General features: G+C 29.1%; 1 protein-coding gene across 1 annotated transcript in view; it reads right to left on the bottom strand.

The window, feature by feature from the left end:
* The window catches only part of LOC100200640 (C-type mannose receptor 2), a 57,000-nt gene that overhangs the window by 10,563 nt on the left and 27,548 nt on the right, over nt 1-18,889 (bottom strand). Inside the window, exon 7 of the mRNA XM_065798478.1 lies at nt 12,484-12,634. Coding sequence (XP_065654550.1) covers nt 12,484-12,634 — 151 coding nt within the window. The remainder of the gene's footprint in view (nt 1-12,483; nt 12,635-18,889) is intronic.

Here is an 18,889-nt window from a genome sequence, read left to right as displayed (position 1 = left end):
ACAGATTTTGTTAGGCTTGTGCTTCTTCACACACAGATTTTGTTTGGTCTGTGTTTCTCCATACAGACATTTTGTGTTTCAAAGTTAAATGGCTATGTGAGGGGGTTTTAATAAATTATACTAAAATTAAAAAAAAATACCTCAAAAAAAAAAAAGACAGAAGTAGAATTAGAAGTAGAAATTGCTGTTAAAAAAGATAAAGCTGAAATAGAGTTTGCAGTATGCAAGTATGGAAGCAGTATTTGTACACTTTTTTATTTCAGAACGATGGTTATTTCTATGTGTATAAACTGGAGAAAATCCAATTGTTAATCAAACTCACTGAATCTTGAAATGTTAAAAATAACCCGAAATTATTTTATAAACTATACATAAAAAATCAGCCTCCTTATTTTTTCAATATAAATTTTACTTTAGGCTATTGCAGGCTTAACTGTCAAATGCTAGATGATTATGAACATTTTTACTTTTTTTCTCACAACAAAATTTTAACAACTGAGAACCATTTTTTAGAAAAAGTCAGTAAGTCAATGGAAGTAACCCCCTCCAAATTGGTTAAATTAATTATACGTTGATCAGAATAAATAGAAAACCTGTTAGGGAAAAATTTTGGAAAGTAATTCGTTCACTCTGAATCGAGTTTAAAAATTTTGATATTTTTTAAAAATTTTTAGAAATTTAGTTTTTGCCACCTTTAAATCTATTTTTTTTTGGCAAAGCAAGAAATTGTACATAACTTCTGTAATTAATATCAGAAGTAACCCTAAAGCTCCTTCTAAAATTTTTTTTTAAGTTTTTAATGGGAGTTATTTAGATTGTTTATTTCTAGTTAGTTATTTATTTAGAGTTGCACATAACTTTTCGTGCAGAATTTGAAAGACATTTTGTAAAATAAAAGTAGATTTGCATCTTTTTAAATTTATTCTTATTCAATTTACATATGTTTATGAATACATATTTTATGGGGCGCACAGATGAGGGATTCAAATCAGTTTCTGCTTTGCAGCACAATAAATCAAATTTTTTTCAAATTTAGCATTTAGCAAAACAAATAATATTCCACGCAATGTTAGAAAAAAATTTCAATGTTTACGACCATGATATAGAATCATAACAATTAAAATAGTTAACAACAAACAATAACATAAACAAATAAACAATAACAATACAATAATAAACAATGATAAAATAAGTAACAATGAGAAAATTCTAGATGACATATTTTGAAAAAGTTGTGTTTTTAGAGATCTGTAATTAGAGTTTGTATTGAATGAAATGAATTATATAAATTATGGGCAAGTAAAAAAATATTTTAAGAGCCGTTAATTTTTTCAGCTTTTTTTTCTTTTTTTTTTTTTAACATCATAGCTTTTAACAAGGCTGCAAGCAACCACTATTAGAGTTGGAAGTTACTGGAAGAGAAAAGATAAAGATTGTAGAGCAAGATTATGATTGACAGACAACTTAAGAGATCGCAAATTAAATGAATCAGGAAAGCAAGATGAAGGAAGTGAATTCCAAAGAACTGATGTTCGAGGAAAAAAACTAGAGTTTTTGTAGCACTTAGGAACAGTCACAGAAAAATGATAGACTTTGAAAAATGAGACTTAATTGAATGACGAGTAACACAAGAATGAGAATTTTAGTAGATGGCACAAGAGACGCTAGCTCTTTAGAGCAGTGCCTATTATAGTATTTGTAAAAAAGAGAAAGAGAAGCAACATTACAACGATGTGATAATGATTGGAAGGTGGCTACAAGAGCAGGTCCAACTTTGTTTACAATGCATTTTTGCACCTTGTCTAAAAGAGAAAAGGCATCATTAAAAGATCCACCTAAAATATGGCAACAGTACAAGGTCGGATTTGAGATTTATAGAGATAGAGAATAGAATCTGAAGTAAGAATCTGTCAAGCTCGATAAAGAGATGCAATCTTAGCAGATGCTAATTTTGCAACAGATTTTATATATAGTTTCCAAGAAAGATCGAAAGTAAGAGTTAATCCTAGAAGATAAATGGTAGATGAATCATCAAGTACATTACCGTTCATAAATATGGGAAGATCTAAATTATTGTGATAACGATTGCCTGAAAAAAATTGAGTTTTATCTGAATTAAAGTTCATCAGCCACTTTGAGCCCAATGCTGTAGCAGAAGTGAGATCCTTTTCAAGCTCAGATGCCCCCTCCAAGCAATCGGAGAATGTTGGCTTCTTATCATGACAAGAATAAATGGTAGTATCATCAGCGAACAATGCCACCTTAGATGTGAGAATATCTGGAAGTTTGTTAATGTAAATTAAAAAGAGTATAGGGCCAAGAATTGAACCATTAGGAACCCCTAAAGTTACAGGATATGAAGAAGAGTGCTGTCCAGCGAGGACAGCTTTTATATTACGATTGGAAAGGAAAGATTCAATAATCTTAAAGATGTTACCAGATACACCATAAGAAGAAAACATATGGAGAAGACCAGCATGCCAAACTTTATCAAAAGCTTTAGAAATGTCAAGAGCGATGGCCTTAACGCCTCCACCTTTATCTAATGCATGATAAAACTTATTGGTTATTACTGTTAGCAAATCAGCTGTAGAACGAGAAGATCAAAATCCATATTGATGGTCAGAAAGTAAGTTATTAGATTCAAGGTGAGAGATTAAGTGTTTGTTAATTAAAGATTCAAAAACCTTGCTTACGATAGGAAGACTAATGAGACGGTATTTAGACGAATCAGATCGCTCTCCAGAATTTTTAAAAATAGGGATAACAGATGCTGTTTTCCAGCAGGCTGGAAAACAAGTAATTGTTAAATAATTTTGAATTATAGTATAGATGACAGCTACAGAGAACACTTCTGCAAGACTATAACAGGTATGTTGTCTGGTCCACAAGCTGTAGAAGAGTATAAGCAGGAAATTACTTTTGATACCGAAGCTTGAGTGATACGAATGTCAAGCAATGGATCAACCTGTTTGACGGCTATATCAGGTAGAGCGCAACTAGTGGAATCAAGAGATGAAATTGATGAAAAGTTCTTAGCAAACAATTCAGCTTTGCCTTTAGGTGAGGTGACAAAGTCTGAACCATACAAGAGAAGTGAAATAATAGATTTATATTTATTATTGATACTGTTAAAGATTCTCCAGAAGTCACGAGAGCCTAATATTTGTGATGAAATACGAGATTTCATAACCTGAGAAAAGTGGGTTTCGGTGTTAGACAAAACCATTTTACAATTGTTTCTAGCAATAGTAAACAAACATCTTTATTCTGAAGAATTGTTTTGTTGATAGATATGGAAGTAATGGTTTCAATTGGAAATTGCGGTAGCAATTTCATGGAGAAGAGTGAGGCTTGACCTGGAAACATCAAGAGAGAATAAAAGATTCAATGCCAGCCTGAATTCACAAAGTTATGTAAGAAGCACATTTGTCAGCAGGAAGACAAAAGATTTCTACCCGAGGGCCATTACGAAGAAAATCACGGAAAGAGTCCCAGTCAGCTTTAAGGTAGTTGTAAGAGGTAAAAATATAGGGGGATTCAGATGATGAAGAAGAATGAGATAATAGTTTTAGAGTGATCAAACTATTTCCGACAAATAGGTGAATTCTTTCGAATGTAAATGCTCAGGCCAAGCATGTGACTATTGGAGTCTTTACGAATTAAAGGAAGATAACCATCAACACTACAATCGCAAGATGAGACAGCTGAACTTAATTTAGTCTGGCAAAAAGCAAGTAGGTCTGGTAAACTTTGTAACAGATAAGACTCAACAGAAGAAAAGTTACTTCGAAGTCCACGAGTATTAGTGAATGATAGGTTTAGAGAACTTGGTGATGACGATGGTTTTTTGTGTTTTATAGTTTTTGGTACTTTATTCATTTTTAAATTTGTTTAAGAACTTGACTCAAAGCATAGATAGTACTCAGTACGTTGTTTAATAGCCCAAGCAATTGCCTCATTACTATTAATAAACCCTAAGCCGTAACAAAGGGCTCCAAATGTAGCCTTGGCAATGCACTCCAAAAGTACAAACAGGAACATCATCCATGTGTAACATGGCACTGTTAGTACTCTGATCTTTTTCAGCTGTTGATGGACTCAGCCTCTCTGAGAGCTACCACAGAGTTCAGGAAACCTGACTACCAGCCGACCTCAGAACTATTAAAACTGAGTTTTAGAGATGTACCCTCATTAGGAGATAATAGAATGAGTTGCCTAGTCATAAAAACAGAGAAACAAGCAAAACCAATGCATTGAGTCAAGAAGATCTAGCATTCAACATCCTAAACTGGAAACAATGTATTAAAAATACATCTACGCCAGCCTAATAGATGAAGAAGGGGTGCGAGGCTGGTCAACAGATAGAATCTGTTTACCCCTTAAGTCTTTGCCTCAGCTTTATAGATAAACCTTATAGATAAACTTTCAGCTTAATAGATCAAGCTGAAAAATGATCTGTTTAGTAAACGCGCTTTTTCTAATTAATGGTTGTAGTAACTTTTCTTTTTCTGTAAAAGACTATAATACAGCAGTACCACTCAGGGAAACTTACTGCAGCATTGCAAAATACTTTCTTATGCAATGGATAATTTGTTTTATGTGTGTAAATGATTCTATTTTTCAATTAAAACTGAATACAGGATAATTCCATGTCAAATGATTAAGATCATGACACCATACATCTCAGATTTTGCTGATTTTTATACAGTTGAGAGTACCTAGTAAAATAAGAATTCCTTGAAATTTTTAGCCTCTGGCTCCAAAAAGATCCTGAAATATGACTGTTTTACTTTTAGCAGATATTGGCCAGACCGCTGTTGTCCCCTCAGAATTGCAACATTTATTTGGAGGTTTTAAGTCACATAATTTTGAAAGTATTTGATTTTTTTTCTTAAAAGTTTGTAATTGGCTATTTTTGGAGTTGACAAATCCAATGAAATGATCAGAATTATAAAAATTTATTATTAAGTACCTGTAATTATCAATTTAAATAAATTTAGGCTTTTTAATAAATTAAAAATAATCAATTTTTTATATACCTGTTTTTAATGCTCAAGAAACCCCAGTGGCCTTATTACAAAAAAACGATATCAAAAAAAAAAAAATTACACATTATTTAATATTCATTGATCTTTCAAAAACTTTAAAGATTTTGATCTGCAAGTATATAGATTTCCATATATGGATAACAGTGTACAGTCTTCAATTTTTTGTAGCAGAATATTGCAATTGATTTTTCACTAGATTCCAGACTAGCTGGAGGTCTGAAAATTTTGGCACTTCTGTAGTGCCAATAAACGTGCATGTTAAAATTGTTTTCAGGGCCCCAAGACATTAGAAAAGGGAGGGGGGGGGGGACTGGGGCAAGTGCTCCACTTTTTTTGTAGCGCACTCTTGTGATATATTTATCACTACCTTTCAGATAAACTGGAGCTCTGAAACTTTCAGCATTTGTGTAGTCCTGATTAACACGTGTTAAAATTGTTTCCAGGGCAGGTGACCAGAGGGTCCGTGGCATTGGGGCCATGCCCCACTTATTTTCTCAAAAATTAATTTTTTTATTTGCCTTTTCAATAATGTAAAGATAACTTTGAAAAAATTGTCTTGTCATAATTGAAAATTTTTTGGTTTGTATTTGTTCCATTTTATTTAATTATTTACAAAGTAAAATACAAATATATAAAGTGTCAAGATTGTGTTAAGATTTGCTTAAACGCGTCAATGGTCCAAAGTATACATACATTCAGTTGTTGTTACAGGTGCATCAATAATACTTTAGATGGCTTGAAAAGTTTGTTTAAATGTTGTTTGTTTAAATGGACCACGCAAGTGCATAAATGTTACCATAACATCTTGCTCAATATTGTCAATTTCATTTTTCATACCAATCCAATGAAATTAATCATATTTACACAGAATAAATTCACCAAATTTCGATGTATTGATGCTAATTTGCTGAATACTTTGAATACCAGAAAAAGAAAACATGTCTGTTATATTAAAATCTTTACTTGTTTGTTTAAAACTAACAATATCTATAGATTCTGAGTTAAATTGATGATAGCTCCTAGTTTTGTTCTACTTAACTGAAAATGTTCTTTCAAGGGGGTGCGCAATTTAATCAGTCTTTCTTTTTCAATTTTGAAAAAAATAATCCCTTCAAGTCAAACATTTCATTACAGTTCAATATCTGGTCATTTATGGGTCTTTGTAGATTTGCATTTGCAGTTAATCATTTTACAGTGCCACCAATACCATCACATGGTGACTTTCCATGACTTGTAGCAAAAAATGTCCACTCTGCATCAATGTCAAAATCATCTTTATGGAAACAGTAAAGGTTTTTGTGGTTTTAATACTGTGCAGCACAACCATCTATAAATTAAAGAATTTTTAAAATATTAGGATGATGTTCTTTTAAACAATTAACTATTTGTGTCTGAACTTCATACACAAAACCAATTCATGCTCATTATCTTCTGACATGAAGCAAAATTATTTTTCTTTAAGCTGGTCAATTTTGTTTAATAAATAGAGAACAACGGGATGTAATGTGAATTGACCTTTGCAAAAATGATAACCCTGGAAACAATTTTAACACACAATCATCAGGACTAGACGGATGCTGAAATTTTCAGAGCTCCAGTTTGTATGGAAAATAGTGAAAAATCTATTAAAAAATTCCACTACAAAAAAGTGGAACCCATGATCCAGCCCCCCTCCCCTGGTGTTTTGGGCCCTGAAAACAACTTTTACATGCACGTTTATCGACACTACAGAAATCCCAAAAGTTTCAGAGCTCCAGCTAGTCTGGAAGGTAGTGAAAAATCAATTGCAATATTCCACTACAAAAAAGTGAGGACCATGCCCTGTCATCTATATATGGAAACTCATATACTTGCAGATCAAAATCTTTATATTTTTTGAAAGATCAATGAATATAGAATGATGTGTAATATATATATTTTTTGATATCATCAAGGCCAATTGCCTAAATTTATTTAAATTGGTAAATACAGGTACTTAATAACAACTTTTAACTTAATAATTTCTAATCATTTCATTGGATTCGCCACCCTCAAAAATAGCCAGTTACAAATTTTTAAGTAGAAAAATCAAATATTTTTAAAATTATGTGACTTGAATACTCCAAATAAACGTTGCAATTCTGAGGGGAGGGGTCCAGCCAATATCTGCTAAAAGTAAAACAGTTTCAGGATCTTCTTGGAGCCAGAAAATATTCAGAGAATTCTTATTTTACTAAGTACTCTCAACTGCGTAAAAATCAGCAAAACTTGAGATATAGGCTGACATTTTAAAATTTTTCTGGGTCATTTGACATGGAATTATCCCACATTTAAATATTTGATTTATGTTTCATTTAAATAGCAATATAGTTTTCTTATTGTTTGATTTTTATTCAATTTTTAACTTACGTTATTTTTATGTCATGTGTAGAACATAATCACTTTTTTGACTATTATGCTTTGCTGTAACAGACCATTTTGTAAGAACATTTCAATTTCAAGTCTTATTATACAGATAGGTCTTGGGTATCACATAATTCCTATTAGAAACTGAAAAATCTGAAAGTTTTTGTACTTTTGAACTATGATAATTAGCCACCCCACAGTGTCATGCAACTTTTTTATATTTTCAGAACTTTTGTGTTACAGATATTTAACTGCAAAAGTTATGTGCAACTTCTTACCTTACAAAAAAAATAGCAAAGCAAGTAACTGCTCATAACTTTTGTGAATAATATCAGATGTAACCCAAAAGCTCTCTCTGAAATATGTTTTTCTGATAACATATAAAAAAATTCATTCAATTTAGAGGGGTCACCTCCAAAATTTTAGGAAATTCTCAACAAATCTTAATAAGTTAAGATACTGGTTACTGTGTAATGTGTGAATACTGTGGTTGTTGTGTGGATAATGTGGTTGTTGTGTGGATACTGTAGTTGATGTGTGGATACTGTGGTTTTTTTCTACAATACTTTATAACTGTCATCATGTTTTTACATTTGTTAATAAAACTTAATAGTAAGTAAAGCACTTAATAAAATGTAAATGAAGCATTTTATTTATATAACATTTTTTTTCTGAATTTCAAGACAATATCTATAATATATAATTTATTAAATTTGTTAGTCTACTATGTACAGCAAATGAGAAAACAAGTAACAGAAACATGAAACAAGTAATGTTTACTAATTTGTAAATATTGGATCTGAAGACTAAAGTTCTGCTCATATATACACTTACTAATTCTGCAAGTTCAAAAAATAAATCATTCTCTTTTTCTTTTTTTTTAAACATATTTAGTTCCAACAAGGCTGTAAGCAACCACTATTAGAGTTGGATGTTACTGGAAGAAAAAAGATTAAGTTCAAGAAGCAAAATAATGAATTAGGAAAACAAGATGAAGGAAGCAAATTCCAAAGAACTGATGTTCATGGAAAAAAACTAGACAAAAAAAAATTTTTGGAGCACCTAGGAACAGTCACAGTAAAAAGATGAGATTTAACTGAATGACAAGTAACAAGAGAATGAGTTTTAGTAGATGGCACAAGAGACACTAGCTCTTAAGAGCAGTGCCCATTATAGTATTTATAGAAAAGAGAAAGAGATGCAAAATTATGATGGTGTGACAATGATTGAAGGTTGGCTGCAAGAGCAGGTCCAACCTTGTTTACAATGCATTTTTGCACGTTGTCTAAAAGAGAAAGAGCATCATTCAAAGATCTGCTTCAGATTAGAATAGATCTTCAAATTGAACTAAAAATAACCAACTTTATCAAACTATGCACAAAAATACCTATGTATACAAGCAACTTAAGCAACTTCGGAGAGCGTTTTTTCTAAAGTTGGTAACGCCGTCACTGTCAGAAGAACTACATTGGCGGTTGAAAATGTTGAAAAAATTGTTAAAAAGAAAACATTAAAAAAATAAAAATTAGTTTTTAATTTTCTTTGGTATTTTTAAAAATCTGTAATTCTAAATTTTTTAAATAAATGACCTACAAAACTTTATTTTGTTTTTAGCTTAAACCGAACCTGATTAAAAAGAAATTAAAACTGAACTGAAAAAAACTGAATCGTTGGTTTTATGTTTAAAACTGAATAAAAAAAACTACACCAGAATAAAAACCTTAACCTTGTGGCCTTATATATATCCAAAGCTTCTGTTTAGCACAAAATTTGTAAATATTCTAATAAATAAGACAACTTTTTTTAATTTTTGCTAAAACTGTATAATTTATAAATACATGTTTCGATTATATCATAGCCATCCTCAGTTAAAGTATATTAAAATGCTTAAATAAAATCTGTAAAACTTAGTTGAATTAAACCTTGCAATCAAAAATACAATAAAAACACAATTAAAAAAAGCAACAAACATTTTAAAAAATGATTTAAAAAACTGGTAATGTTAAAAAGAAGTCTTTTTAAATAGAAAGCCATTTTTTCATGGTTCGCTTGTTTATTTACAGTGGGTTTTTCCCAAATATAAATTTGAATGCGCAGACTGTAAATCCTGTTATATTGGCGAAACTAATTGCCATTTAAAGACATGAATAATCAAGTACTATAAAATGGATAAAAACTCTCACATTTATAAACATATTCTAGTTTTTTAATTTTGGATTCGGCCTCCAAAAAATTTATATTATAACTCAAAGAAAGCATGTACAAACTTATATTAAAGCTCAAAGAAAGCATGGAATGGAAAAATAAACAAGTGAACCGTGTAAAAATGACACTTTCAATTGAGTTCCTTTTAACACCAGTTCTTTTATTGTTATTTTCAAAAAAACATTTGTTACATTTTTTAATTGCATTTTTTTATTTCATTTTTAATCATACATTTTAATCATACATTTTTAATCCATTAGTTTAACCTAATTTTACTAACTTGATTTTAATATTTTAATATATTTTAATTGAGGATGGCTATGATATAGTCAAATCATGAGTTTTATAAATTAAATGGTTTAAACAAAAATTAAAAATTATCTTGTCTATTAGATTTTATATATATATATATATATATATATATATATATATATATATATATATACATACACAAGGTTGGGTTGCAACAAAATACAATTATTTTGTTACAATTCTTCGATACTTTTGTCAATACTTTTTTTATTATATACTTTTACTTTTGTTACATTTTCGTTTCTAATTTTTACTTTGTAACAAGTTACTTTTAAAAAAAGTACTAAAGTACTCAAAATGTATTACCATTAAATTTGAATTAAAATAAATCAAATATTGTAATATCAAATGTCATTGCACACTCGCCAAAACCGGTTCAAAATTAAAATTACACTACCCATTGCAACAAAAAAAGCGGGTTTAAACAAATTTTTCTTTTTTCAAATCTTGGTCAAAATAAAATGGCATCCTTTAAAGAAAATAGCAAACTTGATGATAAATTTGTATCTCCGTGGCCACATTTAAATGTTCAAATGTGTAATTGTTAGTGATAAAAGTTTATTTGTTTGCTGTGCACACCAAAGCCTAATGAGGTCTCAGCATACAGTAATTCTCCATCCAATCTCAGAAAACATGTTGAGGTTAGTGTTATATATATATATACTATATATGTGAATGTGACTGTGTGTTTATTTGTCAATTAAATTGTTTTTACTGAAAAATTAACTTTTAAATTCTTAAGTTATAAATTTTTAATGATTTATTTTTTAACAAATTATTGTATGATTCAGTTGACTATATACTTACTTTATGTTGTAATATTTTTATTTTTATAGAGAATTCATCCAATATAAGTAAAAGAATATGATAGACTTATTGCAAGTAGAAAAAGAATAATTGATTCTGATGAGATTCAACCAGTTTAAAGTTCAGCTTACATTAAACAATCTTTTTTGAGCAAAGTAGATAAAGTCCCACAGGAAACATTAGAGAATTTATTATTGATTTTATAATTACAGACCTAAAGCCATTTAACATAACTGAAAATTGGTTTTTAAAAAACTAATAGCTTCTCTGGCTCCAAATCAAACACTTATTTGTCGAAAAACAGTCATGATACGAATTGGAGAAAGATATCAGGCTATGCAACAAAATTTCATATATCTTTGGCAGAAACAGTGCTATGTTGCAACTACAAAAGACTGTTGGTCAGCTCATAATTGTTTTTACATTGAAATTACAGTTCACTGGATTGATGAGTTGACTTTGAAAAGAAGATCAGCAGTGCTTGCATGCAGACGTTTAAAAGGATGTCACACCTATGATGTGTTAGCAGCTGTATTAGAAAAAGTACATTCTGAATTTGAAATTCAAGATAAAACCTCCAAAACCACAACTGATAATGGGTCAAATTTTTGCAAAGCTTTTAACCTTTATTCACATGAGTTAGTTTGAAGCCCTGAAATTTCATATACATATATGATGGACCTGAAAATATTGATGAGGAAGCAGAAATGGATTTTGTGTGGATTGATGATATAATAACTAATTATAATTCAACAACAGAACCTGAGTATCATCTTTAACCTCATCAGCAGTGTGCTTGCTTACTTAATTTAATAGCCACTCATGATGTTGCAAGTGCAGACAATGATACAACTTATAAAAAACAGATTATAAGTCGCAGAGTATTCGCAAAATGCCAGGCATTATGGAACAAACAATCACATAGCAATTTATTTGCAGAAATAACTATTGATTCATTTGAACTAAAGTTTATTGTTCCAAATCAATCAAGATGGAATTCATTTTACATGTCAATGGAACGCATAAACAGACTTATAATGGAAAAAGGGGTTGATGCTATAAATGTTGTTTGTAAGAAGCTCAGTGTCCCACAGTTTCGCCAAGCAGAACTTGCATTTATTACAGAATATGTCACTGTTATGAGGCCACTTTCTCAAGCCCTTGATATTCTGCAGTGTGAGACAAAAGTATATATGACCTACTTATTGCCCACTTTACAGTACTGAAAAAGAAAACGAATCCTTCCTTCACAACAGTTCAATTCAATGTTGCAAACCATTGGTAACTAGCATTTATTCCGCAATTGACAGAAAATTCAATCATTACATGATGAGCCCAGAATTAATAGCTGTAGCAGTTATTCACCCAAAATTTAAAACAGCATTTATAAATGATGATGAACATAAAAAAAAAGTTGGTCTGGAATTTCTGGAAAACAAATATCAACAACTAATGGTAACCTATAGTGAAGCTATCAATTTAAGTTCTGTGGAAGGAGCAACAACATCCAATGATGAGTTTTTCACTTTCAATGACAGGATAATCACAATACTTCTGCTAAATATATATATATATATATATATATATATATATATATATATATATATATATATATATATATATATATATATATATATATATAAACATTTCTTAACAAATAACTTTGCATGTTTTTAAGAAATTGTGTTATCCACAAAAAAATATACATAAAAGATTAACTAACTTGTTTTCATTTGCGTTCTGTATCACAGCTAATTCACCACCTATGGCTTGACAACTTTCAGATGCATCAGACCAACTTTTAATTTGAGGAAAGTATTGAACACATTTTGCCTGTGTGCCAGGGACGTAAACCCATTCTTTTGGACATATGTCTAAAAACAAAAATACTGTAACAAAAAAATTTGCTTACATGCTGTACTTTATTATTTTAGAAAATAAAAAAATTTTATAAATCAGAATTTAAAAAATTTAGAATCTAAAATTTCTTAACTATAGTGACTTTTTGAAAAGATTTTATATTTTAAAAACAAATAAATATTGTTAAAACATTGCTAATGATTTAGGATCATTTTTGTGTTTTTCATGGTTTTTACTGAAAATCTATTTTGGACCAACTAAAATTGCATAACTTATCTTTGTGTTTGACAGTTGAAATTTGGAACAGTGTTCCAAATTTAAATTGTCAAACACAAAGATAAGTTATGCAATTTCAACCGTCATTTCTATCATACTCTTAAGTTACTCTGGTTTTTTTTTTAGGAAAAAAATGTAGTTTTTATAAGGGATGAGCAAAACCAGATATCTGGTTTGTTAAAACCAAATTGGATACCCGATTTTTTGGATAATACCTGGTTTTGCGAATATCCGATAATCAGATATCTGTTAAAATTGCATTGGAAACTAGAATTATCCAAATCCGAAACTAGTTATACAAACTGGAGATTCTTCTGCATATTAACATGCTTTTGGAATTCACAACCACATGTTATATATACAGTTAGCAATTTAACTTACAGAACTGCAATAATAACATCTAAGTATCTCACCACCTGGATATATAAAAAATATTTGTCTTTGTTTTAGCATTTCAGAGAGTTCATAACGCCTTTCATTTTTTTTTAGAAAAAAAATAAATATTTTTTCAAAATATTGTTGCACTTCATAAAAACATATATAAACATTTATCGAAAGCAAAAAAAAGAATGAAATAACTACTTTAAAGTTAATTTTTGTTATTTATAAACATTTAATTCTGTTATGATTATGTAAATTAGCAAGAAGCTAAAGATAAATTTATATTACGTTGCTATATGTATAAAATAAGTATGAAAAATCAGATCGGATCTGGGTATCCAATTTTTTATTAGGATTCGATCAGTAAAAAAGTGATTGATATCTGGTTCAATTTTTCCCGATCGGATACCAGACCGGAAATTCGCATACCAGACCCGAAATTAAAATATTTGGTTATTCTGATATTTTTGCTCACCCTTAGTTTTTATTCCATTTTTTATAGCTTTCTATTCACTCACTGACGAGTCCGCATTTTTTGATTTTTTGATTTTTTTTTTAGTGGAGACCAAAACTTTACAGCGCTTTTTGAAGCAATTCTTTTGATCATACAGCCCTGAAATTTTACAAATAATTTTTTGCCGACTAACAATAGCTATATTTGTTACATTTGATTCAATAAGTATTTTAGATTTACGATGCCCCACCTCCCCGTTGGTTAGATCTGGAACTCCGAAAAAAATATCGGAAACCGAGAGGGCATCAAAAAGTGTTAAGTATCAATATAAATTTAATTAAAAATTTTACAAATATTCCACTTGTTAATTTCAGACAAATAAAAATGCGTCCAAAAAAGAACAAATACATCAACCGAGAAGAAGACCCAACCAACATTTAAATTAATAATAAAAAAAAATATGCTCCAAATATTTTTGTTAATTATTATATACAGAATTCAAAATAAATTTTTATTGAATATTAATCATAATCAATAAGTGTAATAATTCAATTTTATCAACACTAAAAAGTAGAAAATAAAATAAATAAAAAAAACTTTTTAAAAATTTCTATTCAATCGACTAAAAAGTAGAAAATAACTTTTTTCTGTTTCTGGTACTTGTGGATATCATGTACTTAGTAATAATCACTTTTGTAAAGCCAATACTGGAAGACATTGAAGGCAATTCATGTACGTATGTAAACAAACAAACTCATCGAAGTAAAGGAATAGAAAGTTTGGCACCTTTTAAGTCAGATGCTTTCAAAATCAAATTCGTTTTAAATGTACATAAAGCTAAAGGCGCCAAACTTTCCATTCCTTTACTTCAATGAGTTTGTTTGTTTACATACGTACATGAATTACCTTCAATGTCTTCCAGTATTGGCTTTACAAAAATGATTATTACTAAGTACATGATTCCCACGAGTACCAGAAACAGAAAAAAGTTATTTTCTACTTTTTAGTCGATTGAATAGAAAGCTATTTTTAAAAAGTTTTATTTATTTATTTTATTATATTAAGTTTTATTACTTATAAATGTAAAACTTAAGATTTTTGATTAGAAACTTAATTTATTGAAATTTTAACATTTTATGCATATGAAAATCTTATTTTCTGTACATCTAGCTATGCTACACAATATGTTTTCAAACCTAACATGTTTAGCAACAAGTATTTTTATTTTTTGGCGTAAATTTTTGTTTATATTAAAAAGCAATGATGTAACTTTAAATGTGCTTACATTTCAAGCAATTACCTTATGAATTTTAATTAGAACAACTGTTTCAGCAAAACAAATTCTTAAGTATAAAATAAACTAAGTTTTATGGACCTTGAAGACATTTTTGTAATGCGATTTTAAATTTTGTGAAAATTAGATCACATCAGCAATGATACAGCCATGTTGGATCAGGTGATATCTTCTCGCTACATAGTTAGGTTCTATCAATTTTTGATGGTTGTCATGATGTTCAAAGCATTCTTTGTAGCCATATAAAAAAGTTTCATTAGATTGTCTTTGAAAATTTGCTTTTGAATTCTGCAGCTTTAATATGCTTTCCTCATATTCATCTTCAATATTTAATTTTCATCACACAAGTGGATGATGTCGCCATTCATAGCAAATCTTGATAAAGAATGTCAACAAGCTAAATATATTTAGATACAACTAGCTTCGAGTTGCAGCTGCCATAATGTATTAAAGTACTTGTCAATATAAAATATACTAAATAGTAAATATTGTCATAATAATGCTACTTACAATCATACTACTGTATGATTGTTCAATGCTTAATGAATTTCTCAATGATCATTATATTTTAAAAACAACAACACTTATTTTAAGATCTCAATATGCAATCAATATACTGATAATATTACACTAATCGATTTAATAAACAAATGATTATTTATTTATGGTAACTAATTAATAGTAATCATGTAAGATGTGCATAAAGCAACTGAAGCAAATTATTCACCTTTTAAGCTTTTTGTCTATGTTTAGAACAAACATTCAAAAGTACTATATATTGCACAAAGAACTAGAGCAATTATTTTGTATAGTGTTCCAGAAGAGTTATACAAGAAAACGAAACTAAAAATTATGCATAAACACTGAACAGTGTGACTTCTTCTAAAATGTTGTTGATTACTACTTAAGGTGCTTGCACAAAATATTAAAATCCTATTGACACAAAGGCTTGGCAACCAATTGAAAACACAATCAGTTTCTAAAAGAACCGCAAAACTGGTTTTTAATTATACTTTAGTAAAAATATAATAGCTATGAATAAATAGTTCAAAGACTTCTTGCTTTGAATTCTTTGCACAAATATTATGAAAATATATATAACTTCAAAAACCACTTTGATATTACATTTAGTTTTATTCATTTCAATATTTTTTCTACCAAACACTAATAGAACATACTGACAGACTCTTTCAACAATATTTAATTTTTAAAATACTTATAATAATCAAAAAAATCCAAAAAAAGAGATTTGAAAATTTGAAAATTTGAGATTGTAAATAGCAATCTCAAATTAAAATAATTTAAAAAAATAATTAAATAAATTTATTATCGACAAAACTGTTTTTGTAATTTTGACTTTTCTATTACTTTAAATATTATAAATCATTGTATATTTTTACATTATACAGTATAATGTAAAAATATACTATGATTTATAATATTTGTGATCTGTTTTCAAAAGTATAATTTCTACTTTTGAAAACATATCACATGCACAATTTTCATATGAGAATATTCAGTTGTGAATAGTACAAAAAGAAAAAAGGTTAAGTTGCCACTAAAAATAAGGATTTAAAGAAAAAAAGAGGCTTAAACAATAGATAATCCAAGTTCATTTAGGTTCAAACTCAATAAATAATGGATAAAAAAATGTATGAAAAATTTTCTTTAGTTTACAGATCTAATTCCAGTATATCAATTCTGTAGGTTACATTAGATTTATACAGTAATAATAAAAATTTGCTTTTATGATAAAAAAAAATAGTATAAAAGTGGTTACCCAGTTTTATAATTTAAAAAACCGAAAACCGGTTTTTTAAAGTTTTCTGGTTTTTGCCAAGCCCTAATTGACACTTAAATTGCTTAAATTAGCCCAATTTTTTGTATGGGTATCCCTTATATATAGAAAAACAAAGACTAGTTTTTAAATGTAATTTACCTCCTTAAGGCTGAAAGGCAACTACAGTCGAGGAGTCTATTTTATTGTGGTTACAACTCTTTGACTCTTTAACTCTGAAACAGGAACATTGACAAACAAGGCCACTATATAAAAACTATAAAAGGCCACAATGTTGCATTGAAAATTAAAAATCAAACTTCTCAAAGAAAAAAATACTAAAAATTATAATTGCAAACAAAAAATTGAATGCCCTATGAATGGCAAATGCTTATCAAAAAATATTATTTATGAATTATTATTACAAAAATATTATTTACAGATTATGCAGTCAAAACTTATTTGGCAACTAAAATAAAAAAATATTAATTTCAAATTAAACTACTCTAAAAACTGCACCTATGTGGGCAAAATAGGCTATGCTTGCAAGAAAAATTTGAAATTATTACCCATATGTATCTAGAAAATCTACTAAACAAAAAATCTGAATTAATTTCTAAATGCAGGCATGAAAATAAATACCTTTTAAAAAATTATAAAAACAAATGACTTAACTAAAATTATCCTAATTCTAAAGAAGGGTAATTCCATGTCAAATGACCCATTTCACCATACATCTCAGATTTTGCTGATTTTTAAACAGTTGAGAGTGCTTATTAAAATAAGACCTTAAAAATTTTAGCTCTGGCTCCAGGAAGATCCTGAAATATGAACATTTTTACTTTAAGCAGATAATGTCCACACCCCTATTGTCCCCTCAGAATTGTGACATTTATTTGGAGATTTCAAGTCACATAACTTTAAAAATATTTGATTTTTTTACTTGAAAATTTGTAACTGGCTATTTTTGAGGGTGGCAAATCCAATGAAATGATCAGAAATTATTAAGTAAAAAATTATTATTAAGTACTTGCAATTATCAATTTAAATAAGTTTAAGCAATTTTTATATACCTGTTTTTAATGCTCAAGAATTCCATGTGGCTTAGATGATATCAAAAAATATATATATATTACACATTACTCTATATTCATTGATTTTTCAAAAAAATATAAAGATATTGATCTGCAAGTATATGGATTTTCATATATGGATAACAGGGCACAGTTCCCACTTTTTTGTAGCGGAATATTGCAATTGATTTTTCACTACCTTCCAGACTACCTGGAGCTCTGAAAATTTTGGCACTTCTGTAATGCCAATAAACGTGCATGTTAAAATTGTTTTCAGGCCCCCAAGACATTAGGAGGGGATTGGGGCAAGTGTCCCACTTTTTTGTAGTTGAATCCTGTGATAGATTTTTCACTACTTTCCAGACAAACTGGAGTTCTGAAATTTCAGCATTTGTGTAGTCCTGATGAACGTGTGTTAAAATTGTTTCCTGGGTAGACAGCCAGAGACTCAATGGCCCAGGGTACTGGCGCCATGCTTCACTTATTTTCTCAAAAAAAAATTAATTTTTTTGGAATTTTCAATAATGTAAAGAAAAGATTTGCTTAAATGCGTCAATGGTCTAAAGTATACAAACATCCAGTTGTTGTTACAGGTGCATCAATAATACTTTAGATGGCTTGAAAAGTTTGTTAAATGGACCACGCAAGTGCATAAATGTTACCATAACATCTTGCTCAATATTGTCAATTTCATTTTTCATACCAATCTAATGAAATTTATCATATTTACACAGAATAAATTCACCAAATTTCGATGTATTGATGTTAATTTGCTGAATACTTTGAATACCAGAAAAAGAAAACATGTCTGTTATATTAAAATCTTTACTTGTTTGTTTAAAACTAACAATATCTATAAATTCTGAGTTAAATTGATGATAGCTCCTAGTTTTGTTCTACTTAACTGAAAACGTTTTTTCAAGGGGGTGCGCAATTTAATCAGTCTTTCTTTTTCAATTTTGAAAAAAATAATCCCTTCAAGTCAAACATTTCATTACAATTCAATATCTGGCC

The sequence above is a fragment of the Hydra vulgaris genome, chromosome 06, assembly GCF_038396675.1.
Source record: "Hydra vulgaris chromosome 06, alternate assembly HydraT2T_AEP".
NCBI classification, from domain to species: Eukaryota; Metazoa; Cnidaria; class Hydrozoa; order Anthoathecata; family Hydridae; genus Hydra; species Hydra vulgaris.
This window is presented reverse-complemented; position numbering and strand designations above follow the sequence as displayed.